Below are 27,893 nucleotides of genomic sequence, written 5' to 3' on the forward strand. Positions count from 1 at the left end.
CTCTCTCTCTCTCTCTCTCTCTCTCTCTCTCTCTCTCTCTCTCTTTCTCTCTCTCTCTCTCTCCTTCTCATCTCATCTCACCTCATCTCAAAACCATTTCATAGCTGATCCTCCAGCAGGTTTTCAGAAGCTGTAAATCACATGAGAGGAGACTGTCCTCTTTCTCCATCGGAGAAGCTGGTTAATTCAAAGCACCAGCATGGTACTGCCTCTCGGTACCAATGCAATGCTCCATGGGCTGAGCTCCCAACACGAGAAAAAGCCAGAGCTTTGTCACCGCCAAAGCCTCCTCTCCTTGCCAGCGCCCTACCCTCCTGGCCTTCTTGCTTCTCTGCCAAGTCAAACATTTGCTTAATGCCGACACTCCAAAGTGTCCTCACTGACTCTACACATGGTTCTGCTCCTGCTGCTAAATACAACTCTTAGCATCACCGGCTACTCAACAGTTGTAAAAATGGAAGCAGGAGCCAAACAGAACTTCAGATGTGTCCGGACTCTAGACTTTCTGGAGCCTCAGATGAATCCCTGAAACTACTGCCTTGAGATAATCTTGAAGCCAAAACTATCCCCTGAAGTCATCATAAAACCAAAGAAGAGTTTAGCTTAACTAGCAAAAATAAAAGAGTCTGCCTCAAGCATTATACTCTCTTAAACTATCTACATCAGATCAAGCAGAGGTCAGAAACTCAAGATTAGGCAGGTGCTTCAGAAGGCAGGGAGCTCAAGTTCAATGGGGAAGAACAGCTTAGAAAAGGAAAGTTAAAGCTCAGAGTGTAGCCAGTGGTGCTCAATAGCATATGTAGAAATCGCTGAACTGATGTATGTTTTGCTGTGTGTATTCTCAGTAACAATAAAACCAAAAATAGTTTGTCTAAAAGCAACAGACAAATACAAAGAACGATGAACGATGACTCCAGTGTGTCGAAGGTGGACTGCAGTCTTCGCTTCTTCAATTGATAACCCAGCTTTCTAAAACACTAAAGCACAGCCCTTGCCTTCTGCATACTCTCAATGCAGACATGCAAGACCCAGAAACAGATCTTAACTTTGCTCAGAGCACAAACAGCAAACCCTGGAGGCCGCCTGGATAAGGAGCTATGTGCCAACTCAGAGGTAAGTGGTTCGAACTCACCAGCTGCTCCGTGGGAGGAAGACAGGCAAGCTCCTCTCACGCTTTTATTGCCTCTAAAAAATCTACTAGAGGGTCAGCTGTGAGTTGATTTCAACTCAACAGCAATGAGATGAGACAATAAAGAGATATTTTAAAATACACTTCATGGGGGGGGTGGGTAGGGAGCAAAGTGCAACAATGAATGAATGAAAATCCAAAAATCACTGTAAATGTTCATTAAAATTATTAAAATAAAATTTTTTAACAAAATACACTTCATGACTCTTTTACTTTAAAGTAGCCAATCCTTTCTGCATTCCTGTCTTTCTTTCAAGTTTTTCTGTAGTACAGCTTTTTTGGTTGAATTCTTACATTAAAAATAACAAGTAGCATACTGGTTACTGCATCTCATAATAATATATGATCAAGCCACATATGCCAGACGTTCTAAATGCATAAAGTTTATATTTCAAATAGTAGACAAAAACCTATAAAAGTAGGGGCAATGGCACTGAGAACATTTCTTCAGAAAACGTAAGTAATTTTATAACTAGATCTGTAGTTTATTGCTTTATTTATGATTCTCATTCTCTTACTAAATTCACACATTTACACAAATCCTAAACTTTTAACAAGGTCACCACGTGCTCTCAAATTGGTAAAATGTTCCAGAATGTCCTTTTAACCACAAAACAAGTTTCAACTGCAAAATGTATCTCAAACTCAAACCAGTTTGATAGGAATCAAACCCATTTGATTTATCTTATCCTGTGGAAGAGTAAACTGGCCTGGAGCATTTACCTACATTCATCTCCTATTCCAGTTTGCCAAATATCAAAATGAGTTCAGGCAAAGAGAGAAACAAAGATGGGGAAGATAAAACGTGTATATGAAACCAGTTACATAATATTCTACACTATAAATTTTTAAGTGATACTCTCCGAACATAATCTGTTGTTTTTATGACCGTAATTTGGTAGGCTGCATTCCAGCACTAGCTGAAGCCTTGTGCACTATAAACCAGGATGTGATACAGATGAGGTCACAGCATCTAATATCTAAGGAGCCTTGATTTAGTCCTCTGGGCAAGCGATTAGTAAGTCAATTAGAGCAGTATTTGCACCCAAGTCTTAGAACTGATCTCAATTAGTTATAAAACACTGATTTCAAATCCTGTTTTAATAGGGTATTAAAATAAGCCAGTGTGGCCCTTCCTGACAGCATGGTAAATACACCGTACTCCATAACACAATGTAGAATCTGTGGGAATCTCTGGACTGGGTTAAAAACTGGACTGTGTCTCCCCTGCTCTATGCTTCAGCATGGTCAGAATTGATGCTGTTTGATGTCACTTACATGAAATGACAAGATTAGACAAAGGAAAAGAGACCAGAATGGGTCCATTGTTACCAAGGGTAAAGAAGAGTGGGGAAGGGAGCCATGGTTTAGGAAGCAGGGAGTTATGGAGAAGGGAAATTTGGCAAAAATTGCAGGCAATTGTTGCCCGATATGATTAATGGAATTGACATCAACAAATTTTATACCTTAAAAGTACCAGTTAAAAAATCCCACCCAAACCTAGATTGATGAGATCCACAAAGCCCCTTGTTGAAGCTGTTGTACCATCGAGTTGGAACCAGCCCATAGCTGACCCTCTAGCAGCTTTTCAGAGGCAGTAAATCTTTCTCCCACAGAGTAGCTGGTGGGTTCAAGCCACGTGCCTTTCTTTGTGTTGGCAGTGCAATTCCTTACCACTAAACCTTACCGCTCCCTCCTTGCTGGAGAGTTGAGCACAGTCATAGTGACCTTATCATGAAATGACAGAGCAGAACTGCTCCATTGAGTTTCCAAGGCTAAACTCTTCAGAAGAGCAGACTGCAACATCGATTTTCTGTGACAAAGCTCAACGGAGTAACTTGTTGCCATTGGAACTCACAGCTGACCCTCATGCAGTTTTCAGAGGCTGTAAATTACACAGGAGATGAGCCTTCTTTCTCCCACAGAGCATGGGTTTGTCCTGCCAACCTCTCAGTTAGTTAGTGAGTACTCTAAGACGTCTAGATCCAAGTTTAAAAAAAAAAAAAAAACACCAAACAGTGGCTTCATTTTAACTCAATTTTTCACTTGCTGCATTTTCTACTTTTCCCTATATAATCACAGTTGCTCCTTCAATCTCTGAACATTCAGACCAAGAAACAAGTTTCACAGATAAAGTAAGAGAAAAAGAAATATTCATGATCTTAACATATTCAGAACAGCTGCCACAGAGGAATATAGTTTTTAAACAACTAGAAGAACAGGTTTGTCCTGGAGAGGGTGAAGCCAGAGTGTTCCCTGGAGTCAAGGATTTTGAGGCTTCGTCTGACATATTTTGGGCATGTTGCAAGGAGGGACTGGTCCTTGGAGAGGGACATCATGTTTGGGAGAGTGGAAGGGAAGCGAAGGAGAGGAAGACCTTTGGTGAGATGGATCGATTCTGTGACTGGAGCGGTGGGAATGAGTGCATTTGAGATGGCTAGGTTGGCACAGGATAGAACAGCATTTGGAGCTCTTGTACACAGGGTCACTATGAGTCGCAGGCGACTCGATGGCACATAACAACCCCAGTGTGTGTATTTTTTTTCCTCTGGTGATCTTGCTTGGGTTCCTGAGTCTGTGGTGAACAGGGCTTTTAAGTTGACGTATTAACAAAAAGGTCAGAATTTCATCGTATCTACAATGTTCTGAAATGAAGTGCCCAAACATGTTGAGAATAATGAAATCAAAAAGAAGCAACAATAAGAATGTATATTAGGTCCTGGAAAATAGATCATATATGACCTTGGAGCTGTAAACTGTTCTTGAATTGAGACTCATAGATAGCTTTTCTTTTTCAATTAGTGAAAGTCATGCTTAGTTGATCATGGGTTGATTGATAAGTTATAAAGATAGTTACAAGACTAGGTAGAGGGATAGAAAAAGAAAACGTAAGTTGACAGATGTATACAAGAGTTGACACAGAAATAGACTGATTTAGAAAAGAAAGAGACTACTGCTTTTCAAACTAGCTGTAGTCAAGGTCCAGTGTTTATTTTCTACCTCTGAAGACCAGTGTGTGAGGTTCTACTGTAAAAGGCTTACACAAAACCCATGCCACGTGTGAGTCACCATACAAGTTTGACACACCCAAACTACCCTGTTCTACAAGACCATTCCACCAATCATGAGCATGGCTGTTGCAGCAATGACATTTTGCTATAAAAGTTCCTAAACACTTACTCTCAACTTCTGAGTCCAGTTAGTCATGGGCCAGTTTCATGTGTGTTCTGACGTCCGTTCAGAGACAACAGTTTAAACAGAACTAAGAGAGAGCACCAGCCATTCCACTCTGGTGTTCCAGTCAAGCCCGCTGGTTGGGCATCCACGCTATAGGTCAGTGCTTTGACAGACAATATACCACCTTAAATACTTTTCATACTCCTATATTAGAGCAGTATTGTGAAAATAGGAGGATAACTGAGCAAGATATGTACAGCATAAATGTTCAAGAGCAAAGGGAAGGAGAGAAGGGGGAAGAAAAGAGGAAAATTGCTGGGAGTTTGCTGTGTGGAGGAGGGGTGAAGGAATGAGAAAGAAAGGTTCAATGGGAGCTCGAAAAAAACAGGGCGAAAATACGCATAGATCAATGGTTGTTGTTGTTGTTGTTATGTGCCGTCGAGTCGCTTGCAACTCATAGCGACCCTATGTACAACAGCCCTAAACTCCACTCTGTCCTGTGCCAATTGCACCATCTCTGACACTCCCATCCCAATTATCCCAGTCACTGAATCAATCCACCTCATAGAGGGCCTTCCTCTCCTGCGCTGTCCCTCCACCCTCCCAAGCATGATGTCCCTCTCTAAGGACCGGTCTCTCCTCACAACATGTCCAACGTATGTTAGATGGAGCCTCAGAATCCTTGCCTCCAAGGAGCCACCCGGTTTAACCCTTTCCAGGACAAATCTGTTTTCCTAGCAGTCCATGGTATTCTCAATACTCTTCTCCAGCACCACAGCTCAAAGGCATCAGTTCTCCTTTTATCCTCCCTGGTCATTGTCCATACCATAGATCAATGGTAATTAATTATATATGAATGGATGAAACACAATACATATGAATGATTGTATAAAACAAAGTACATGTACAAAGCATGGTGTATATGAATGATTGTATGCAAACCAATAAAAATTTTAAAAAGGATTAAAAAAATAAATTAGATGGATAGTGGATAGAGGGAGGGATGGGTAAAGGAAATGGGAAGGATCCGGTGTGAAAAACAACATATAAAAACTTTGTAAGCAAAGCAGTATAAACTAAAAGAATTTTTTAAAAATTTTAAAAAGACTTTTTCATTTTTATTTAACATTTTTAGAAACTATTATTTCTAAGAAGAATACTGTGTTCTGACTCTACCAGGAAAAAGGACAGTTCATTCCTCTGATTCTCTGATTCTCTACAGAACATTGTTAATATTCCCTGTCTGTACAGAGCAGCTCTCTGGCTCCTGTACGGTTTATTATCCATCTTGCTTGTCTGCTATGGGTGCCACTGATTCATGGCAACCCCATGGGTGTCAGAAAGGGACTGCGCTCCACTGGCTTTTCAGGAACCAATTTCTGAAGAAACTTGAGTGTCAAATTTTTCATCGTATGCACCCTTACATGAATTCGATCCATCTGGATTCAATCCACTAGCATTTCGGCCAGTGTTCAGTCTCACAGTCTCCACGGTGCTTAACCATTTGCACCTGCCAGGGACTCTCCAAAAATGGTACATAGATTAAAGAGCTCTGGTGATACAATCCATAATGGGAACTAAGCATCAGACATACAGCTCTGACCTATCAGAGATACAGCTCTGACCTATCAGAGATACAGCTCTCATCTATCAGAGATACAGCTCTCATCTATCAGAGATACAGCTCTAAGCTTTCAGCACGAAGTATGTGGGCATGGCCCCAACCAGAGTCGACTCCCAAGAGGAGTACAAATGGTGCTCTATCCTGCTCCTTCTTTTCAAGGCAATGCAGATGGCCAAAAGAATATATTACAGGATTTCTTCCTTCTTTTCTTCAAGAATTGTTTATCAGGGATCCACTTTGACTCAGGCATTGTGCTCTGGTTATTCAATAACAAGCAAGGCAAACATCATTCCTGCCCTGGTTAAGGTCACAATGTAGGGGAAAAGAGAAACAAGTAAACAGGAAATGGTAGTAATGCCAGACAGGGGAGAAAGCGAGCTATGGAAGAGTATTATAGGAGATTTGAGCCTCATGGTAAGGCCGCAACTCAGGGAAATCTTCCTACAGGAGGTGCCGGCTATGCTGATGCCTGCAGGCAGTGCTGATGTTGTTACTGCTGTGGATCAAATCCTCCTCATCATGGCGCCGAAAGGGAAGAAGGAAGCTCCTGCCCCTCCCAAAACTGAAACCAAAGCAAAGGCATTAAAGGTCAAGAAGGCATCCTGAAGGGCATCAGGTCAAGAAGGCGTCCTGAAGGGCATCCACAGCCAAAAAGAAAAAAAAGATCCACACGTCACCCACCTTCCGGTGGCGTAAGACGCTGAGACTCTGAAGGCAGCCCAGATCCCCCCAGAAGAAACAAGCTTGACCACTATGCCATCATCAAATTTACCCTGACCACTGAGTCAGCTATGAAGAAGATAGAAAGTAACAACACGCTTATGTTCATTGTAAATGTCAAAGCCAACAAGCACCAAATTAAACAAGCTATAAAGAAGCTCTATGACATTGATGTGGCCAAGGTCAACATTTTGTTCAGGCCTGATGGAGAGAAGAAGGCCTATGTTCGATTTGCTCCTGATTATGATGCTTTGGATGTCGCCAATAAAATTGGGATCATCTAAACTGAGTCCAGCTGGCTTATTCTAAATACAAATTTCTCTCTCTCTCTCTCTCTCACACACACACACACTCACACACAATCCTCCTCTTCACAACACTATGCACAACAGATGGAACCCTCACTGACACCCTGCCATTATTTAAACGTCCACTGTTCTTGACCCATCTCGTGGAGGGTCTTCCTTTCCTTGCCTGACTCTCCACTTTTCCAGATATGCTGTTCTCCAGGGACAGGCCCCTCCTGAAAACATGCCCAAAATGTGGGAGACAAAGTCTCACCATCCTTGACTCTAAGGAGAACTGAGTATATCTCCTCCCCAACAACACTGTTCAAAGGCATCAACTCTTTTTCAATCTTCCCTATTCATCACATGTGAAGCACTGAAAATACCGTGCCTAGGGTCAGATGTACCTTAGTCTTTAAACTGACATCCTTGCTCTTTAGCCCTTTAAAGAGGTCACTTACTTTACCCAAAGCAACACATATTTTAACTTTTGACTACTCTTTTCATGGATATTGATTGTAGATCCAAGTAAAATTAAATCCTCGTCTTTTTCAATCTTCACTCTTCGTGACGTTGCTCATTAGTCCAGCAGTGAGAATCTGTTTTCTTTATGTTGAACTGTAATGTATGCCAAAGACTATAACCTTACATCTTCTTCAACAAGTACTTCGAATCCTCTTTACTTCCAATAAGCAAGAGAGTGGCATCTGGTAACACAGGTTGTAGAGTCTTCCTCTAATCCTGATCTCACTCTTCATCAGAGAGTCTAATTTTTCCAATTATTTGCTCAGCAAGCAGATTGAATAGATATGATGAAAGGCCACAGCCCTGGCATACCTTTCCTGACTGGAAACCATGTTCATGCACAATTTCCACACGGCCGTTATTGTTTCCGAATTCTTTCTTCTCAATGTTATCCATAATGTGTTATGATCTGCAAATAACTCTGTCTAGTCAATAAAACACAAGTAAACCTCTTCCTAGCATTCTCTGCTTCAGTCAAGATCCATCTGACAGCAGTAATGACGTCTCTCATGGTCTCTTCTGAATCCAATTGTAATTTCTAGTAGCTCCCTGTCAGTGCTCTGCTCCAACTGTTTTCAAATACTCTTCAGCGATATTTTACTTGCATATGACATTCATTATGCTAATTGATAATTTCCACATTCTGTTAGATCACCGTTTTTTAGGACTGGAAACAAAAATGAATCTATTCCAATCAGTTGGTTAGTTGTTATCTTACACATTTCCTGGCATAACTGAATGAAGACGTCTAGGGCTGCTTCTGTTTACTCAATCATCTCAAGTGATATTTTGTCAATTCCTGGAGCCTCATTTTTAAACAGTGCTTCCAATTCAGCTTGGATTTTTTTCCTTTAGTACCCACTGGTTCTTTTTCATACGTTATTTCTTGAAAGGGTTCCATATCAACCAATTATTTTTGGTGCTCTATGAACTCCTTCCATCTTCCCTTGGTGATTCAATATTTTGCCCAGAGATTAGAAACTTGAAATTTCTCTTCAATTCTTTCAGCTTGAGAAATGCTAAGTACGTTCTTCCCTTTGCGTTTCGGCCTCCAGGTATTTGCATATTTCATTATAACTCTCTGTTTTGTTTCCTCTAGTTGATCTTCTCTTGAACTCTTTCATCATTTCTTCCCTTTCTTTTAGCTTCTCTACATTCAACAGCAAGTTCCAGAATCTCTTCTCACATCCATGTTGGATTTTTCTTTCTTCCTTTTTTTTTTAATTGACCTTTTGCTTTCTTCATGTATGAGATCCTTGATGTTCAGACAACTTGATGATCAGACAACTTGTCTGATCTTCAGTCATTAATTTGGTGTTTCAAGGTAGAACAGGAATTAACCAGGCAAAAAATAGGCAGGAAAATAATGGCCCAAATAGAGGTAACAGTGTCTGACTTATTCCTGAAGTCAGAGTGATCACAGCCAATGAGAGTGACCAGAAGATATTCAGTAGTGCTACAAGCTTCAAATTTGTGGCCAAAACAGACACATATCAAGAGTACTATCAAGGTATCAGAGAATGGCTGCTCCAGGTTCCGGAGTCACACACAGCTGACCCTCCAGCCAGTCTTCAGAGGCAGTGAATCACATAGGAGGAGACTGCCCATTTTTCTCCCATGGAGCAGCTGGTGGATTCACATCATCTGCCTTTGGATTGGCAGCGCAGCTCCTTACCACTAGGCATCTAGCAATCTAGCCTGGTTTAGTGCACAAACTGCTTGTCATGGCAGTGAAATTGTCAGTTAGGAAGCCTCCTGCCATGTTTCTTTCCTTCGCAGCCCAAGGTACTGTCCAGCCTGTGGAGAAGTACAAGGATCTGCAGTTATAAATGCTGAAAAGGCTGAAGATATTTTAGATGGCACAAGGGCAAGGCCCTGGGAGATCCATGTTCTTGTAGCCATAGTGCTTTCCCACTAACAGTGACAAACCTGACTTTCCCCGCTAGGCACATACTCCCTCACTTCACTTCACCCCCTCGCAGCACTCAAAGTGTGCAGGCTGTGTTTCCTCTTATATCATCATCTGCTGTGCTGGGTTATGATCGTGAAGATGGCAGGACCAGGGCGGGATTTCGTTCTGTCACACATAAGCTGAGATCAGAGGTGACTTGACGGCAACTAACAACAGCAGCAGCAACAACTGGTTCTATTACAGACTAGACGGGACATTCATCGTGGAATACGGATGAGTGAATAAAGAAGGTGATCCACGTGATCTAAGGTTTGCCACAAGCCTACGTTTCGTCCTTCGGCCACTTTTATAGGAAATATTTGATTAAGGTTTTAGTAATGATTGTGTCTAGTTCATTGCTGAAGAAAACCACCCAAAGCAAGAAAAGTACAAACAGCTCCCAGAAAGCATCTCCTTAGAAACAGAACCCCCAGACTTCAGACAGCAAGTGGAGGCTAAGAGGCACTCTGCCTCCGATCACGCCGACTTCAGCCTAAACTTCAGACAGCAAGCAAAGACTAAGGGGCACCCCACATCCGATCATACCTACTTCAGCCCAGACTGTGGATAGCAAGTGAAGACTAAGGGCACCCTACATTTAGTCATTCCCACTCCAGGCTACCTCACACACAGCTTGCACCTTTGCAATGTGTCCCTCTTTCCCCTTTCATCTCTTTTTCTTGTCTTTCTTAATATTTAAGAGGTACAAAGAATATGACAACAAATTTCCACAATAGCTCATTTAAAGTTGGGCCCGAGGGATTATATTTTAATCCCTTGTTATTATATTATGGAGGAACATTCTTCTAAGTCATACAGCACTCTTCTGTCAATTTGCTGTGCTGAGGTCATCTGGGTTTGCTGTGATGCCAAACCTTGTACCTCTGGGGTCTCAAATGCCATGATGTCTATCCATAGTGGACAGTGTTTGCTGGAGCTCACACTTTTAAGACTAGTTTGGAAGCAGGGGTGGCACCCACTTCCTAAACCACATGCCTCTGGAAACTCTATGAACTTGGAGAAAGGATAGCTATAGAAAGGCCTCAGATCTTTTGTTCATAGAGTCGTGCACGACTCAGTGGTAATCAACAACAACATCATTAGCTCAAGAAGTTAAACATTACAGGTAAAGATCCCATTGTGACTGGGAAAATATGATTACATTACTTTTCTTCCCCCCAGTTAAAGACCAAGTTCCAAATCCCTAGCAAGGTCTCTGTCATTTCCGTCTTTCTGACATCTTCATGTTCCCACCCTACCCTCTTCCTGATGCCAATCCAGTACCCTACCCACACATTCAGGCAAAAGAAGTAAAGGGATCAACCAGTGCAGGGGATGGTTATCCCGTAGACAAGGAGGGCCTCTCTACCTCACACCCTTACACTCCTCAGAATCACTGTGGTCTTGCCTCCAGGATCCCTGAGTCCCACAGACACATAGTACAACTCTTCTCTTGGACTACCTATGATTTTATTTCCCCTGATTTAAAAACTGGAACACAAAGGAAATCAATACATAATAAAAAGCATTCATAATCCTAGGGATTACCATTGTAAATGTTTTTGTATGAATCTTTCACTGTCACTCTCTCAGACACACACACGTCCATACACACATTATACATACACATTAATACAATTATTTTAAAAAATCATTGCCATAGAGTCAGAATCAACTAACAGCTGTCTCTCCAGCAGGTTTTCAGAGGCATGGGACGAGATCACCCATCTTTTTCTCCTGCAGAGCAGCTGGTGGATTTGAACGACAGCCCAAGTCCTTATCCACTCAGCCACCAGAACTCCCTTAATAATGAAATGAGGATTATTGAAGAAATGCTCAAAATCCCTAGCCCTAAGAGAGATGCAAATTAAAACAACTATGAGATATCATTTCACCCCAGTCAAAATAGCAAAATTTAACAGAACAGCAAGCAATAAATGCTGGCGAGGTTGTGGAGAAACTGGAACCCTGATTCACTGTTGGTGGGAGTGTAAAATGGTGCAACCCCTGTGGAAAGCAGTATGGCGCTTTCTCAAAAAGTTGCAAATAGAGATACCATTTGACCCAGCAATTCCACTACTGGGAATATACCCTGAAGAGACCACAGCTGACATCCAAGCAGATATATGCACACCCATGTTTATTGCAGCTTTGTTCACAATAGCAAGGAGTTGGAAACAACCTAAGTGCCCATCAACAAACGAATGGCTAGAGAAGCTGTGGTATATTCGCACAATGGAATACTATGCTGCATTAAAAAACAAGGAACTCATGCAATATTATTCAAAATGGTTGACTCTGGAGAACATTATGCTGAGTGAAATATCCCAGTCACAAAAGGACAAATATTACATGATGCCACTGTTGTAGAATGGGACTGTCCTTGGGGTTGGGGAGAGACTGAGTAAGATGGGTTCAATAATGTATACTGCACTGAAACAGAGGAGGGAGAGAACCGTTTAAAAGAGAGATATAACTGGGTATTTCTGTCATCACATGAGACTAGAGCGAGGGCTACATGGTGGAGGGGACCTGGGGGAGGGTTTGTAAAACAATGAAAGAATCTTTTCTTTTACTTTTCCATAATTTTTGACTCATGTACTTATAACTTGTTAGTCAAACTTGTGTCTTCTAGGTTGCAACACCCCCATGATACATTTTCAAGGATATGAACATGTACAGCCAAGCACAATCAATAAGAGTGCATCTGAATTCCAAAATCAATCTCCATAATAGTCTATGTGTTTCCTACTGCCAAAGGGGCCCTTTAGAGTAGTGAGAGAAGATCTTCACCCTGAAACCCACAGCATCCCTTTTCAGCAGGAAGTAGCTAAGAGAATACGCCGTCCCCTTTTCCTTATGACTCAGGGTGAAGTCTCTCTCAGGGAGGAGTGATAGGGAATGGCAAAGGACACACTGACAAAGAAGATTAATCAGAACTGGCTTTGACAAGCACTGTGGCATTTGGACAAGAACAAACTGGGAGGAGGGTAGAGAGAATAGTGCAACAATGAATGAGTGGAAGCCCAAAATCTCTGTAAATGTTTATGAAAATTAATAAAATATAATTATATATAAAAAAAAGAAATGAGGATTATGATACTATCACACAGTATCACAATTGCTTTCCTTATCTTTATCCTATATATGTGATACATGGGGCCATTTCTAAATCTCTACATTCTTAGTAACTTGTACATGGTAAATGCCAGTAATTGTTAAATTAATCAAGGAACATAATGAAAATCCATACACATGAGGCAAACTAAAAATGCAAATGTACCTTGCTTCATGCATGCAAATGTTACAGTGAAGTCCCAAAAAAGATTCCCCTGCATGTGACCTGGAGGCCATTCCTGAGCAGAGGCTAAGGTCGTTGTTGTTATATGCCTTCAAGTCAGAAATGGCTCCCAGCTGACCCTCCAGTGAGTTTACAGAGACAGTAAATTTCCTGGGAAGAGACTGCCCATCTCTCTCCCAAGGAGCAGCTGGTGGCTTCAAACCAGGTGCCTTTGGGTTGACAGTACAAATTCTTACCACTGAACCATCAGAGCTCCACCTACAATCCCCTAGAAGCTAATAAAGAGGGGTGTGTGTGTGTGTGTGTGTGTGTGTGTGTGTGTGTTTAAATAGAAGACTTCGGAGTTTTTAACGTGTATTGTGACTTTCCAAGAGAAAGGTAGAACACACAGCGTATTCTAAATCTGTTAATCCTAATCCAGGGCAATTCAATTCACAAAGCATCTGAATGAAAACATTGTTCTGCCAATATTCAAAAAGCAAACACATCCACAGTCGCCCACAAAACAGCAGCAAGGCCATCCCCTCAATCATTTGCCCCTCAGTAAACTACTTTTACTTTGAGTCTTCCATATCACCCTGTAAAAAGAATCATCTACTGCACTGGTTGATTGCTTTACTTATCATCCTCTCCTGGGGTTAGATATTTAATGAGGGAAGAAGTGGAGGAGGAACTGCTACAACAGACTGTAATTTCTACACATTTTTGCTCAATTGGCCAACAAACGAATACACTGTTGCCTCCAACCTCTATTGCCCCAATTCGTCTTTACATCACAGAGGCAATAAGATGCAACTTAGTTTTTCCTCTTGAAACACTCTGCTGTCATTATCTGATTAGCCCTCTCTGTAAGGACTCAGAAATACAGTCAATTCAGTGAAACGTAATTGGGTATGCTGGGAGACTCAGTATCCCTCCTGTTCATTGTAAAATTGTGTGAAGTTTTATATATTAATAGTGGAAATCTTGATGAGAGTAACAGGAAAAAAAAAAAGGCACTGTTGGCCTAATTAAAATTGGGGTTTTTTTTTCCCATTTCTTCATCTCTAGTTGCAACTCCCAACTGGAACATGTAGACTGAGATCAGAAGCAAATGCTCGTGCCACATCCACCATTCCTGAGTTACCTGGTCACCAGCGATACCTAATTATAGGGACTAATTATAGGTGTATAAATAGCATGAGCCATCACAGCAGAAGGGCTGGATGACAGGTTTTGGAATCACACAATTCTAATCCCATATCTGTCATTCACCTATTATGTGACCCTGGGTCATTTACTTAACCTCATGAACCTATTTCCTCAACAATAAAATGAGATAATAATATGTATCTGTTCATGGGGTCATCTTGAGTGTTAAAAGAGAGAACGCATGTGAAAACACCTAGGGTTTCGTGTTCTTAGAGTTTCCATGTGTTCAGTGTAGACTCTCATGGTTCTGGTACCGCCTCTCAGGGAAGCTTCACCCCGACTCTCTGGCTGGCACAAAACAGGCCACAAGCAAATCTAATCATCTCCCTCCACAGTCTCTCACCTCACCCTATGCCCAAAATCCACCCAAAGGGTAAGAACAGGCCAGATTCCAAAACAAGTCAACTCTCCACAGGAAGGGGTTGGGCGGTATCCTCCACTCCGAGGGAAAAGAGGGGAAAAAGGCATTCCTAGGCGGGTGGCAGGTTTAGGTCACTGGTTCGTTTATATTTAATAACAAAACCAAACCAGAATGATTTACCTTAGGCCCTATTTTAAATTTTAATACTGGCTTTCAACTGCATTCCCAAACTATCGTTCTAGGCCATGTAACTAATGTCATCAGACAATTTGTATAGTAATTGCTAAAGAGGAATCTAATTTGTTGTGTAAACTTTCACCGAAAGCACAATAAAATCTTATTTAAAGCAAAAGGAGTAGTAAGTCTATATTACTTAAAGAAGTAACAGTCTGAGAATTAAATACAGAAACAGTTAAAAAAGAAATTAAAAGTTTCCTCTGTGAGCCCTGAGGTGGTGAAGGAAACCATTGTTTCTCAACAAAAGTCCTTCTGTACTATTTGATTTGTTACCAAGTGCATAGATCACTTTCCAAAATGTGTGCCACACATTTCAGAAAAGGCAAAACACTAAAATCAATACAAGAAATGGAGAGTTGTAGCCAAATGTTATAGAATGTTATAGTTGGAATTGTAGTTACAACTGGAGTAATGTTTTCCCTTATAGACTTACTATCCAAAAGAATATTTTTCTACAAGAATGTTTGCAGGAAAGAGTAAAATGGGAAAGATCTTCTTAACTCACTGAGGCTTGCTCTTCTTGATGTTTTTTTCATTTTTTTCCAATGTGTGTACAATGAATTTCATATATAATCAGAAATTTGTACACAAACTAACATGATCATTGTTTCTCATCAGTGTTTTATGTCTCCAGGAGTACAGGGTGGACCACACACCTCTGCACCCCAGCCTGATTCAAGAGCTTTAGAAAGAAAATGAGAATATTACAGCAATTTTAAGTGGTCACGTGTAAGCATGAAACCAATGGACTTCTCTGCTGTTACCTGTTCCCTTAAAGGAATGCCTGACCATTTAAGAGAGAGGTATAGGAAAGTCATCAGATCAAATATACAGAACTATCTTAACTGATAAAATGAAAAAAAGTTTTTAAAGGTTTTTAAATGTCAAAGCTGCATTTCCCATAAAGCTGATTACTCAACTGGGGAAATAGCGTGGAGTTGAAGATGGGGGCCAACAACTTCTCTGTAAGTAAGGAACAAAAGATCAGAGGTTCAGTGCAAGGTTCACCGAAAATAACCATGTGACCCTCCCAAAGCCATATCATTTCCCTCTCCTGGACTCAGTTTTCTAGTTAATATTTTAAATTAGATATGTTGTTGTTGTTGTTAAGTGCCATCGAGTCGCAGGCGACTCATAGCGATCCTGTGAAGAAGAATCCTCGACGCTTGGGGGCCTTTCATCCTCCCTCCAGGTTCATAGGGTTTCCAGAGGCAAGCTGTTATGGAAGTGGATGCCACTCTTTAATAAATCTTTGATTTCTGGTTTTAAAGCCTTCTACTCCTCCAAAGAATTAAGAACAGAATTAAGAACAAAGAAGTAAGTGCTAGCCCCATTACACAGATGATGGAGCAAAATAATGAGTAGATTTCATGACAATTAACTCAGGGTCAGTTGAAGCTTCATAGTCCACCAAAATGCACTATCTTTTGAGATTATGGAACAAAGTGCAACATAAACATTTACCTTAATCCCAGTATAAACAAACAAAGCACTCACAAAACTCTGGCAGATTGCTTATCCTGAAAGACAATAGTCATGATGACTTAATTTCTTTATTCTCTTGACCACTGGCCCCAAATTTCCAAGGACAGCATCAGCTGAGCTACTACTACTCAGTAGTAGTTTTTATCAGCTTTCATCCTCATTTACTATTCAAACTGAAATGGAGGCATGCTGTTTTGATCTAAGCAATGCTTATGGCTGAAGAAATGGGTCCAAAGAGTTCACTACTTTCTCTAAACCCAATTCTAATTTCTAAGTTTCACCAACAGTCCAAACTACTCCAATCACCCAAAACATATAGATTTATTTTTTTCTTTTTTGGGGGGAAGGGGTTGTTATTTAATTTTGATTGGGTTTAGGGTTTTTTTTTTTCTCTAGATTTCCTCTGATACTCAGCCAGACCAGCTCTTATTGTATGTATTTTTAATATTTATAGCAACTATACTGAATCCACAATGTGATGAGTTGACACAGTGTCTGTAGCAATGGACTCAAATATAGCAGAGAAGATGAGGATGGTACAAGAAAAGGATCCCCAAAACTACAGAAAATTACTCCACTTTTTCTGCTTTTTAAATTGATTGATTCCCAAACTCAGTTCGCAATAAAGTACTCAAAACTGTATTTACCTAAATAAACATAAACCATGGTGTTTGATGTTTTCACACTTCATGTACAATATTAAGGAGCCCTGCTAGCACAGCAGTTAAGTGGTCAGCTGCTCACCAAAACATCAATAGTTCGAACTTACCAGCCTACTCACAGGAGGAAGATGTAATAATCCACCTCCAAAAGATTTACAGACGTGGAAACCCTAGTCAGCCAATCTACTCCATCCTACGGGTTTGCCGAGTCATAACTAACTTACAGCAATGGATTTGGTTTGGGGTTAGATACTGTTGTAAATAATGTCTTCTTTTCGAGCAACAAAGCCATCACATTTAGAAGGTTCATGCTATTAAGTCTCGGCCTTTTCTTCCACCAGCCATCTATCTACAAGTCAAAGCACAGAGAGCATATCCAAACTACTGCTCAATAAGCAACAGACCACCAGCTGTAGAATAAAACAACCAATAAATCTGTTTTAAGACAAATGTTCTTGGTATCAGACCAACAACAGAAGCAAAATAGAGAATTCCTCCTTGTACAAGACGTCAACATCTTGGGAACAGTCAAGTAAGAACTGGTCATTAGTACTGAGGCAAAGACTTGGCCTTAATGCACTTTAACCACCGCTGTTTTCCTTATTAGAATCATCATAAAATGGTCAAAGTATTGGTTTGATCACATTTTTAAATTTAACGTTGGCTAAACGCTTCAGTAGCGGTGACTCTACTGAAGAACCATGGGCTTTACTGCAAACTCTAAGGTAAGTTCTCAGGTGCCACTTCCTGGCATAGCGTGCCATTGGGCCAGCCATGAACCAACTTCCCTCGATGCCTTTGGAAGTCTGACCCCCTAAGACCTCACTGGTTACATTTTACCTTGCAATTTCATTTTTCCTCAGGACTGGAAATATCCACCTCCTCCAATACTTTTTAATCTGTTTTCTAGACAGCAGAATTCTAAACCCCAATTCAGTGTAACATCCATTTCACTGAAAATCTTTAACCACCGTGAACAGAAAGATGGGTGAGGAAGCAGGTAGCCTGACTGGATGCTATGCAGCCCAACTGGATGATATTTTAACCCAGCAAGTGCCCAAATCTGTTGTCCTCAGGATGTTTCCAAGTCATTTTGAGAAGGGCTGCCCAGCAGGGTTTCGCTCACACTAGCCATGATCAAGCTGGAAGTGACTCAGGCTGACCTTCCAGTGGGCTTTGGAGGCTATGAAGTTCAGTGAGGAGAATGTCCATCTTACTGACACTGAGATACTGGTAGATTTTAACCACAAAGAGGTGTAGACATCAGCTTACGAGCTCAACTCCAACAGACTACTCCACCAGCGCTCCCTGATAGGATTTCAGAAGCAGACGCAGCCTCACCTTTCTCCCACTAAGGTAAGGTGGGCTTGAATCACGCACTTCAGTCAGCAGTTCGATGCTGGCTCCTTCTACCAAGTGCACAGTATTAAAACTTCTGACCCACCTGGGCCATAATCGATTTGTCCAGCCCACAACTAACTAAACTGCCTCATCTTGTTCTTAACAGTTGTTGTGAGCTGTTGAGATGGAAACCATCCATTGCTGACCCTCAGGCGAGTTTTCCAGTAAAGCACACAAGAGGAGACTGTCCAGCCTTCCCCTGGAGCAGAGGGCGGACTGAAAGCCCTTGCCTTTGGGATTGCAGTGCAGCTTCTTACCACTAGGCCACTTGAGCTCCCTGAGGGGTTTGAGGCTCTACTCAACCTCAGCTTCCCGAGAAGCTGCAAGACTACCTGTTCTATGCAGAGGCTCGTTCCTCCCTAATTACATCTTGGTTTAGTGACTCTGGGCTCTAGAGAGGCTCCCATGCACTCAACTCCCAAGGCGGGACTGCCTTTGGGCTCCGGAGGTTGTAAACCTCACAGGAGGCAGTTAATCGTTCTCCAGGGGACTCGAACCTCCAGAGGCATCACCTTGGGGTCAGCTCCCAATGCACCTGGGCCCAATCTCTCCCTTACAGTTTCTAGCTTCTGTTCCAGGTTCCAGCTCTTCCTTATACACTAGAGCCCTGCAGACCAACCTATTCGGTGGGAAATCTCTGTCCTCCCACACACTGTCCAAAAGGCCTGGTTCTAGCGCATCTCTCAAACTTGCACGATGCTGTCAAGTCGCCACCATTCGCTGTGGACCCACCACTGGTGTCCGAGGGAGTTGCGGGTGGATTCCAACGAATCGCTGGAGAGTTGTAACATCGACACTGGGGTATTTAACTTGGGGTCGAAATTGGAGGCTTCATCATCCAAATGCAGTGACAAAGTCCCTCAAACCCTCCAAAGCTTGTTTCCCTGACTTCCAGGAGCTTCACTGGGAAGCTCGAGCGGCCTAGTGGCAAGAAGCTGCACTGCAATCCCCAACGCACGTGGTTCGAGTCCACTAGAGGGAGAAGAATGGGGAATCTCTTTGCTTGTTTCCAAGAAAACCCGCTGGAGGGTGAGCTAAGGGTCAGTTTGACTCCAGGGAGCTGCAGTGGCCGAGCACGTACGTGCTGGGCCCTCCGTGCGACTGTCTCCCCTGGATGAGTCCATTTACTCGCTCACGGCTGTTACTTGGGATCAGGAGTGCCCAAGCCCCCTAGCTCTAAAGACCTCCAGGTCTCTGAATGGCCCTCAGCAGAAACTCCTTGCTTCTGATGCCGGACATTTCAACCTCCCTGGATTCTCACACCCACTGTTTTCCAGATCCTAGAGGGAAAGGTAAGCACCCCGCGCCCGCACACACCCAGGAGTGCGCCCTGGGCCAGCGCAATGCGCTGCCCCTCGCCAAACTGACTTACTTGAGGAAGTACCTCTGGCCCGTGGGTGTGAAGGTCATCTCCCAGCCAGGAGGCAGCGGCAGCTCGTCGGTCACGTCGTAGGACTGCTGGCGGAGGTGCGCGTGCTGCTGCGCGGCGCTGCCCGCGGGGCCGTGTACCGTCGATGCCCCGGTGCCCAGCTGCAGGGAAGCGGGCGACGAGTGCGAGCGGACATGCTGGGCGCCGCCAGCCAGCCGCGGTCCTGGGTGGCCGCCCGACGAGTCGGTGCTCGACTGGCGCGAGTGGGAGCCGGAGTCGGGCTCCTTGAAGAAGGACTCTGGCAGGATCTTCTTCCTCCAGGAGCTGGGCTTGGGGTTGGTGGCCGAGTCGAAGAGGGCATCGAGGTCGGTGAGGAGGTCCTGAGTGACGTGGATCACTTGCTGCCCGGGCGGCGGGGGTGGAGGGGACCCTGGAGCGGGGTTCATCTTCTGCGGGCAACAAGGACAAGTTGGCTCAGAGTTGGCAAGGGAGAAGGAAAGGCAGGAGCGAGCAGCGCGAGGTGCCGGCCGCACACGCCCGGTATTAGTACCAGCGGGTGGGGGAGGGTCCCTCGCCGGCAGAATTATGCAACTTTCCAAAAGCGAAGAGGTTCCAGGGAGGAGGAGGAGGAGGAGGAGGAGGAGGAGGAGGAAGAGGAAGAGGAGGGGGAGGGGCGGGGGCACGGGGGCTGCGGAAAGGGCTTCTCGGGCTGCCAAGCAGAGGTCACAGCTCCCCAGGACAGCAACCTCGCAGCGGTGTCACCACAGAGTGGCCGTGGGACCCCGCCCGGCTCCAGGCCTGCCAGCGGCCCGGCGCACTCCGAGCACCACCTGGGCGCGCGGCGAAGATGAGCCAAGAGCCCGTCTAGCTGAGGTCCTGCTAGGGTGGCTCGGACAGCAGCCTCCCAGCGGGTCCCCACCCGAGTGGCCCTGGGACCCCGCCCGGCTCCCGGCCTGCAGCGGCCCGGCGCGCTCCGAGCAGTACCTGGGCGCGCGGCAAAGGCGAGCCGGGAGCCCGTCCAGCCGAGGTCACAGTCCTGCCGAGGTGGCTCGGGCGGGAACCGAGCTCGCGGAGCGGGAGCCGGCCCAATGGACGAACCCCGACGGCGGCTCTTACATCCCCCGGGCCGGCCTCAGGGGCTCACGCTCAGGCGAGAGGCGAGCGGACGAGAAGCAGACAGCGCGGCTGCCGCGGCTCCCGACTGTCCCATAAACAAAGTTTGGAACTGACTGCCGGCCCCAGGAAAGAGGCGGGCCCGAAAGTGGAGCTGTTGAATTATGCATGAGCGGCCAGCCTGGAGCCTGCTCGCCCCTCCTCTTCCTCCTTCTCCTCCCCCGGCCCTGGGCGCCCTAGGCGCGCAGAGACAGCGGGAAAGGGGAGCTGGGTGCCCCCCACCCACTCGGCCGGCCGCCGGGCAGCCTGTCCCCGCGCAGCCCGACAGCTGCATTCCTTTGCGTTTACCATGGACTTGGGGCGGGATCAAAGAGAAAGTGGCCTGAGCCTGTTTAATCAAGGGCTTGTGGACCGAAACCAAGGCTGGGGGCGTCGGAGGGCACGCGAGAGCGGAGCCGAGGCCGGGGAGGCCGGCGCTGGAGGCCGCGCCCAGGGCCCCGCCGAAGCGCAGCGCTCGCTGCTGCTCTCCCGAGGATGGGCCCGGCTGCGCCCCTGCGCAGGCGGCCACCAGGGCCGGCCTTTCCACGGAGGCCCGCCGAGCTCTTGTGACCATATTTGGTGTGACGAGGAGGCATCTCTCAGCTGCTTGGCTTTCAATTGTCTGCTCTCCCTGTAGTCGGTGCCCAGAAGGAGGCTGTCACTACTCCACAGTGGGCAGGCTCTAAGCACACGACCTCCAGACGCCTCGTCAATCTTTAGTTTCCCGAGTGTCTCGGGCCACTGGGAACTGAGAAGTAGCTGAGTCAAAAGGGTGAGCGCTGGGAAGGGAGAGCGCTGGCGCCCGCCTCCCGCGCCCCCTCTGCGCAGGGTGGTGGGCGGATTGGAATGTCCCGGGCTGCCCTCCCAAGAGCCCGGTGCCCGTGCTGGAACCAAAGCAGGTGCTGGGAATGAGCGGGGCCGGATCAGCTACGGAAAGGAGGTGGTCTGAGCTTCCAGAGCCCTCCATCCCACCTCTCCCTTCCCCGTGGGGAGTAGGGAAAAGCAGCTTCGAAGGTAGACCACTCCAAAAATTCCGCCATTCTACCCGATTTGGTCCAAATAGAACATTTCTAAGAAATAAATGAGGCAGTGTTTATAAAGCCCTACACAGGACACTTGTCCAGGTTGTCAGGGAGCTAATATAGAATGAATGCTGCCCCGTTGTCATCTCCAAGTCTGGTATCTGATGCCTTTCAACACGAGGGCCCATCTTTGCGCATGGTATCACGTGTTCCATGTGGCTGCTGTTCACAGAGTTCCCAAGGGTCCATGATTTCAGAAGTGGATGGTGCCCCTCTCCTCCCTCCTTCGTCGTCTTAGTGCTCTGGAGTTCTGACCACTGGGTGACCCGGCTATTTTAAATATCACTGGCATGGTTTCTAACAAGGGGACTTAGCCGTACTAACCCACAGGAGGTGCCTCTCTGGCGATTCAAACCCACCAGCAGTTTCACAGGTGAAAGATGGACAATCTCCTCCCATGCACTTTACAGCCTTTTGAAAACCCACTGGAGGGTCAACTATGAGTCATTTCCTATGGAGAGGCCGTGTGGGAGGGTTCCCGTCATGGGGGCATCATGCAAGCCACCACTGACAGGAAGAGGGGCCTATGAACTATGTAAAGATCTGTGAAATAAAATAGACTTGTGTAGGCCTTGCACCTTAAATTCATTTTAGGTTTTGTGTACCGTGGAGGCAGAGGAGAGCAACAGGTGGATTTGAACCAGGTGCTTTCAGCTTGGCAGGGCAGCTCCTTAATCCCCTCAAAATGTTAGAAGTGTTAAATGAAGTCAAGAGCTGGAGTTACCTTTAAAAAGTTTCAAGAAAAAGGAGCCTCTCCACAATTTTTATCTTAAAAGAGGGAGAAACTAGGAGGCTCTTGGTGAAGGAACATCCTTAACACTGCCCAAAACAGAGCAGAAAGGGAGCTCTCTCTGGTGGCCTAGTGGCAAGAAGCTGCACTGCAATCCCAGAGGCAAGCAGTTTGAAACCACCAGATGCTCTACTGGAGAAAAAGGGTCAATCTCCTCCTGTACCAGTCAGATCTGATTTGACGGTACACACAGAAAAAAACCAATAAAATAAAATTTATAAAAAAGAAGAAAAAAACACAGCAGAGGCCCCTCAAAGGACCTCCGTCTTTCATGACCTGTTCTTGGTTGTGTTCTGTGACTGCAGACTCAACACAAGCACCGGGTTGTCTTGGAGAGAGACAGTCATGTGAGCTCCTCTGAAAGATAAGCAGGCCAGGGCTTCTTTCTGGAGTTCCAGAATCCCATGTTTTCCTCAGCTGGAAGAGAGAGGTGGCAAGTTAGCAGAGGTCGCTCCATGGAAAGTAATGTCTTTGCAAACTAAGGTCAGAATCCACCACAATCGCAACAGTAGGGAAATAGAGGCAATACTGAGATCAAAGAGCTACTAATTCAGAATCAGCAAGGTCAATTGGATGATCAAAAGGTAGAAATGGAGTCCAGCCTCCCTACAGAAAGGTCCTCACCCCTGAAGGCAACTCCTGCTTTGTGAAGAAGCCTCATTGCCACAGAGAAGCAGCCTGTGCATGGGCGTCTTTGAGGCTCATCAGTGGGGAAGAATTAGAGTTATGATTGGATGCACAAGATAACAGCGCATCTATATCCCTTGCCAAGTGTCAAGAAATAGATAAGGGGAAGGAAAAATGTTGTTGCTGCTGTTGTTGTTATGTGCCGTAGAGTCACCTGCAACTCATAGCGACCTTATGTAAAACAGCCCGAAACCCTGCTCTATCCTGTGCCAGTCTCACTGTTTTCGACACACTTGTTCCTATTACCCCAGTCCCTGAATCAATCCACCTCATAGAGGGTCTTCCCCTCCTGTGCTGTCCCTCCACCCTCCCAAGCATGACGTCCCTCTCCAAGGACCAGTCCCTCCTTGCAACATGCCCAAAGTAGGTCAGATGAAGCTTTAGAATCCTTGCCTCCAAGGAGCAGCCTGTTTTCACCCTCTCCAGGACAAAATTAAAATTATCCTGACTACAGGATAACTCAAAGGGAAAATTCATAGTTCCCACACAGCCTGGGACATGACAGTGAATGAGTCAAAAGACCTGATGTCACTCCAGTCCTTCCAACAAGAGCTGCAGGTTAACACGTAGAACTTTCTGATGTGAAATACCTGTATCAGCTTATTCTCAAGCTCTCTTCCTAGGTTCTTCTTTTTCTTTACAAAGAATAATTAAAGAATATACCAGGGCAGGTTGTTTTCTAACGAACTGCCTCTCCACAGTCTTGTAACTCTCATCAAATGATTGGGTGAGACCATACAAGTAAGTTTCTGTTACTCACCAAAGGGATTGGCCAGGTTGTTGACCACGCAAACAAGGAGTAAGCAGTAAGACATCCTTGTGATGGGACTGTGAAGTAAACCAAAGTTTTTGGAAGGCTTATTAGGGGATGATCAATTTGGTTATCTTACTAGGTTTAGAATAAGCCATCTCACTAATAGATAAGTTGTATGAGAGAAAATACAATATACGTTAGGATTTGGTTGTACATTAGAACTAAGTACGTTACTCACTATAATTACTATTCTATTTTTTTTCTATAATTATATTTTATTAATTTTCATAAACATTTACAGAGATTTTGGGTTTCCATTCATTCATTGTTGTACTATTCTCTCTACCCTCCTCCCAGTTTGTTCTTGTCCAAATGCCACAGTGCTTGTCAAAGCCAGTTCTGATTAATCTTCTTTGTCAGTGTATCCTTTGCCATTCCCTATCACTCCTCCCTGAGAGAGACTTCACCCTGAGTTATAAGGAAAAGGGGATGGCGTATTCTCTTAGCTACTTCCTGCTGAAAAGGGACGCTGTGGGTTTCAGGGTGAAGATCTTCTCTCACTACTCTAAAGGGCCCCTTTGGCAGTAGGAAACACATAGACTATTATGGAGATTGATTTTGGAATTCAGATGCACTCTTATTGATTGTGCTTGGCTGTACATGTTCATATCCTTGAAGATGTATCATGGGGGTGTTGCAACCTAGAAGACACAATTTTGACTAACAAGTTATAAGTTCATGAGTCAAAAATTATGGAAAAGTAAAAGAAAAGATTCTTTCATTGTTTTACAAACCCTCCCCCAGGTCCCCTCCACCATGTAGCCCTCGCTCTAGTCTCCTGTGATGACAGAAATACCCAGTTATATCTCTCTTTTAAACAGTTCTCTCCCTCCTCTGTTTCAGTGCAGTATACATTATTGAACCCATCTTACTCAGTCTCTCCCCAACCCTAAGGACAGTCCCATTCTACAACAGTGGCATCATGTAATATTTGTCCTTTTGTGACTGGGATATTTCACTCAGCATAATGTTCTCCAGAGTCAACCATTTTGAATAATATTGCATGAGTTCCTTGTTTTTTAATGCAGCATAGTATTCCATTGTGCAAATATACCACAGCTTCTCTAGCCATTCGTTTGTTGATGGGCACTTAGGTTGATTCCAGCTCCTTGCTATTGTGAACAAAGCTGCAATAAACATGGGTGTGCATATACTATTCTAAAACAAAATGTCTACAGTTAAATGAAAATGCAATATGAGCTGTAAACTTTCACCAGAATTTTTAAAAAGAACAGAAAGAAAAGAGGGAGGAAAGATAAGCCATGTAGTAAATGCAGTGCGGCTCTTCACTGCCACCAGGAAGTGGACACAGGAGCAATGTGGATCATTTGGACCCAGAGTCTTGGTGATGGGAATCTCCTGGAGTCAGAAGAAAGAGAAAGGGCTGAAACACCAGAGACGGCACAAGACAGTGAGAAGTGGGGGCAGTAGAAATGCGAGATCTGGAGGATGCAACATAGTGGTGTCCCAGACCAGGAAGCAAGGCAGCTAGACTGGATGTGCTGAGTCATGGACAGGCTCTTTAAGCAGGAGGTTTCACAGGTGAAATGGAGTGCCCCTAGGCAGTTATTGGCAGAACTAAAGAGCTTTATAGCATTTGCTCAAGCAGGCAAAGGCTGGACTCAAGGACAGGGCCAGAGGGCCAGAAAGAAGCCTGCCTACAAGCATGCTAAGAAGAAGCTGTATTGATCAAAGCTCTGAATGCTGGGTCATTGCTAATTACTAAATTATAACCTCTACTTCTATAATAAACTCCAAATCCATGAGTATTAGGTGTGAGTTCTATGTGGCTAAATTCTCAAGCTTATCAAAGAAGTAGACAGTGCCATGGGAAGAATAGCTAATATCAGATTGGTAAAGAAGTTGGAGAAAGGAGGTACGTCTGACCTCTGCTTCCTAATTATCAGCCTTGAGCCTTTGATGTTGATTATGACTCCGCCTTGTGAAGTTAGGTGAGATTAGATGCCTCCACCAAGCCATTTTTACAGAGGCAAATAAGAATACTCACGACACAAGACTCTAGGCTGAAACATAGGTGGCCTTTGATTTGAGACGCAAGCTTCATAATCCCTATTTTTACACTCTTCCTTGGAAAAGGCGCAGCCAGAGTGCTCCTTGGAGGCAAAGATGGTAAAGCTTTGTCTTCCACTTTGGACATAAAGCCAGGTAAGGTTAGTCCTTGGAAAAGGACATCCTGTTTGAAAAGATGGAAGGTCATTGAAGGACAGGAAGACCCCCCCAACAGGATAGATTGGCATGGTGACTGCTGCAATGGGCTCTAGTGTGTCAGAAATAATGAGGATGGCACAGGATGGGGCAAGGTTTAAAGCAGCTGTTTGTAGGGTCGCTGAATTGTGCTCTGCTCCACAGCACCTAACAACCACAACAACTCTCTTCCATTGGAGCTCTGGTGGCAAGGAACTGTGCTGCCAAAATCAGCTGCTCTGTAAGGCAAAGATGGGTAATCTCTTCCCGAGTAGTTAAATGCTTCTGAAAACCTACTGGAGGGTCGGCTCTGGGTCAATTTTGACTAGATGGTATCCAAGAACAACAACCCTCTACCATAAGGAACTAAAGCACTATGTGTTGAACTGCTAACTCAAAGGTCATCAGTTCAAATCCATCAGCTTTTCTGTGGGAGAAAGACAAACGGGTTTATTTTTTCTCATAAAGATTGACATCCTCAGTAGATCTACAGAAGGTCACTATGAGCCCAAATCAATTCAACAGAGTACGTTTCAATTTTTGGTACCTTATACTGTGAGCACAATAGATGGAAAAGAGATTGAGGTAATTAACAATTACTAGGCTTACTTACTTACTAGGCTCCACAATCAACACTCTTAGCACCAGTAGTCAGGAAATCAAAAGACAAATTGCACTGGAAAAATCTACTGTTGGGGGCTCTCCAAAGTGCTAAAGAAGAACAGTGTCAGTCTAAGACTAAGGTGAGCCTGATACAGGCCATGCTCTTTGCAATTAACTTGCTATACATCAGAGAGCTGGACAATGGCCAAGGCTGACAGAAGAAGGATGGACGCCTTTGAGCTGTGGTGCTGGAGAAGAGTCTTGAACATACTATGGATCTGGAGGGGGTGAAACCAAAGTTTCTCTTTGGAGGCAATGATTTTGAAGCTCTGTCTCACTCACATACTTTGGGCACGTGGCCAGGAAGAACTGGTCCTTGGAGAAGGTCATCATGCTCGGAAGGGCGGAGGGACAGCACAAGAGAGGAAGACCCTGGATGAGATGGTATCTGTAACTGGGACAATGAGGGTAGGTGTGTCAGAGTCAGTGAGATTGGCTCAGGACAGGACAGGCTTCAGAGCTGTTGTACAGAGGGTTGCAGGAAACTCAATGGAACACAACAACAGCAACATGTTTTGGAATAGGGAGTTCGAGTGGCTTATTGGGGAGTTGTGTTGCCAACACAAAGGCCTATGGTTCAAATCTACCACCTGGTCTCTGGGAGAAAGAAGAACAAGTTTCCTCTCGTGTAATTTACAGCTTCTGAAATCCCACTGCACATTCAGCTGTGAGTCAGTTCCAACTTGAGGGCACATAAAACAACGTGTTTTGGAATAGTTTGTTATGTAAATGTGTGTTATAAAGAGAAAATAAAAATGTAAACCAAGATCTTTGTGCTAAAGCACTCAACAAAGAATGCCTTGTTATTATATGTCTTGAGAATTGGAAAATGAATAATGTTGTTGTTGTTGTTGTTGTTGTTGTGTACCATCGAGTCTGAACTGACACGTATTTGACCCTCCAGCAGGTCTTCAGAGACAGTAAACCACACAGAATCTGATTGCCCATCTTTCTCCAGAAGTACAGCGGGTGGAATTGAACTATGTTCCTTTGGATTGGCAGCACAATTCTTTACCACTA

The 27,893-nt window shown here is 44.4% G+C and overlaps 1 protein-coding gene across 1 annotated transcript in view; it reads right to left on the minus strand.

The window, feature by feature from the left end:
• The window catches only part of WWTR1 (WW domain containing transcription regulator 1), a 179,962-nt gene extending 160,036 nt beyond the window's left edge, over positions 1-19,926 (minus strand). Inside the window, exon 1 of the mRNA XM_006895562.1 lies at positions 19,484-19,926. Coding sequence (XP_006895624.1) covers positions 19,484-19,926 — 443 coding nt within the window. The remainder of the gene's footprint in view (positions 1-19,483) is intronic.
• Between the last annotated feature and the right edge of the window lie 7,967 nt (positions 19,927-27,893).

This window comes from Elephantulus edwardii, unplaced genomic scaffold, assembly GCF_000299155.1.
Source record: "Elephantulus edwardii isolate Elephantulus edwardi_28Jun2011 unplaced genomic scaffold, EleEdw1.0 scaffold00169, whole genome shotgun sequence".
NCBI lineage: Eukaryota > Metazoa > Chordata > Mammalia > Macroscelidea > Macroscelididae > Elephantulus > Elephantulus edwardii.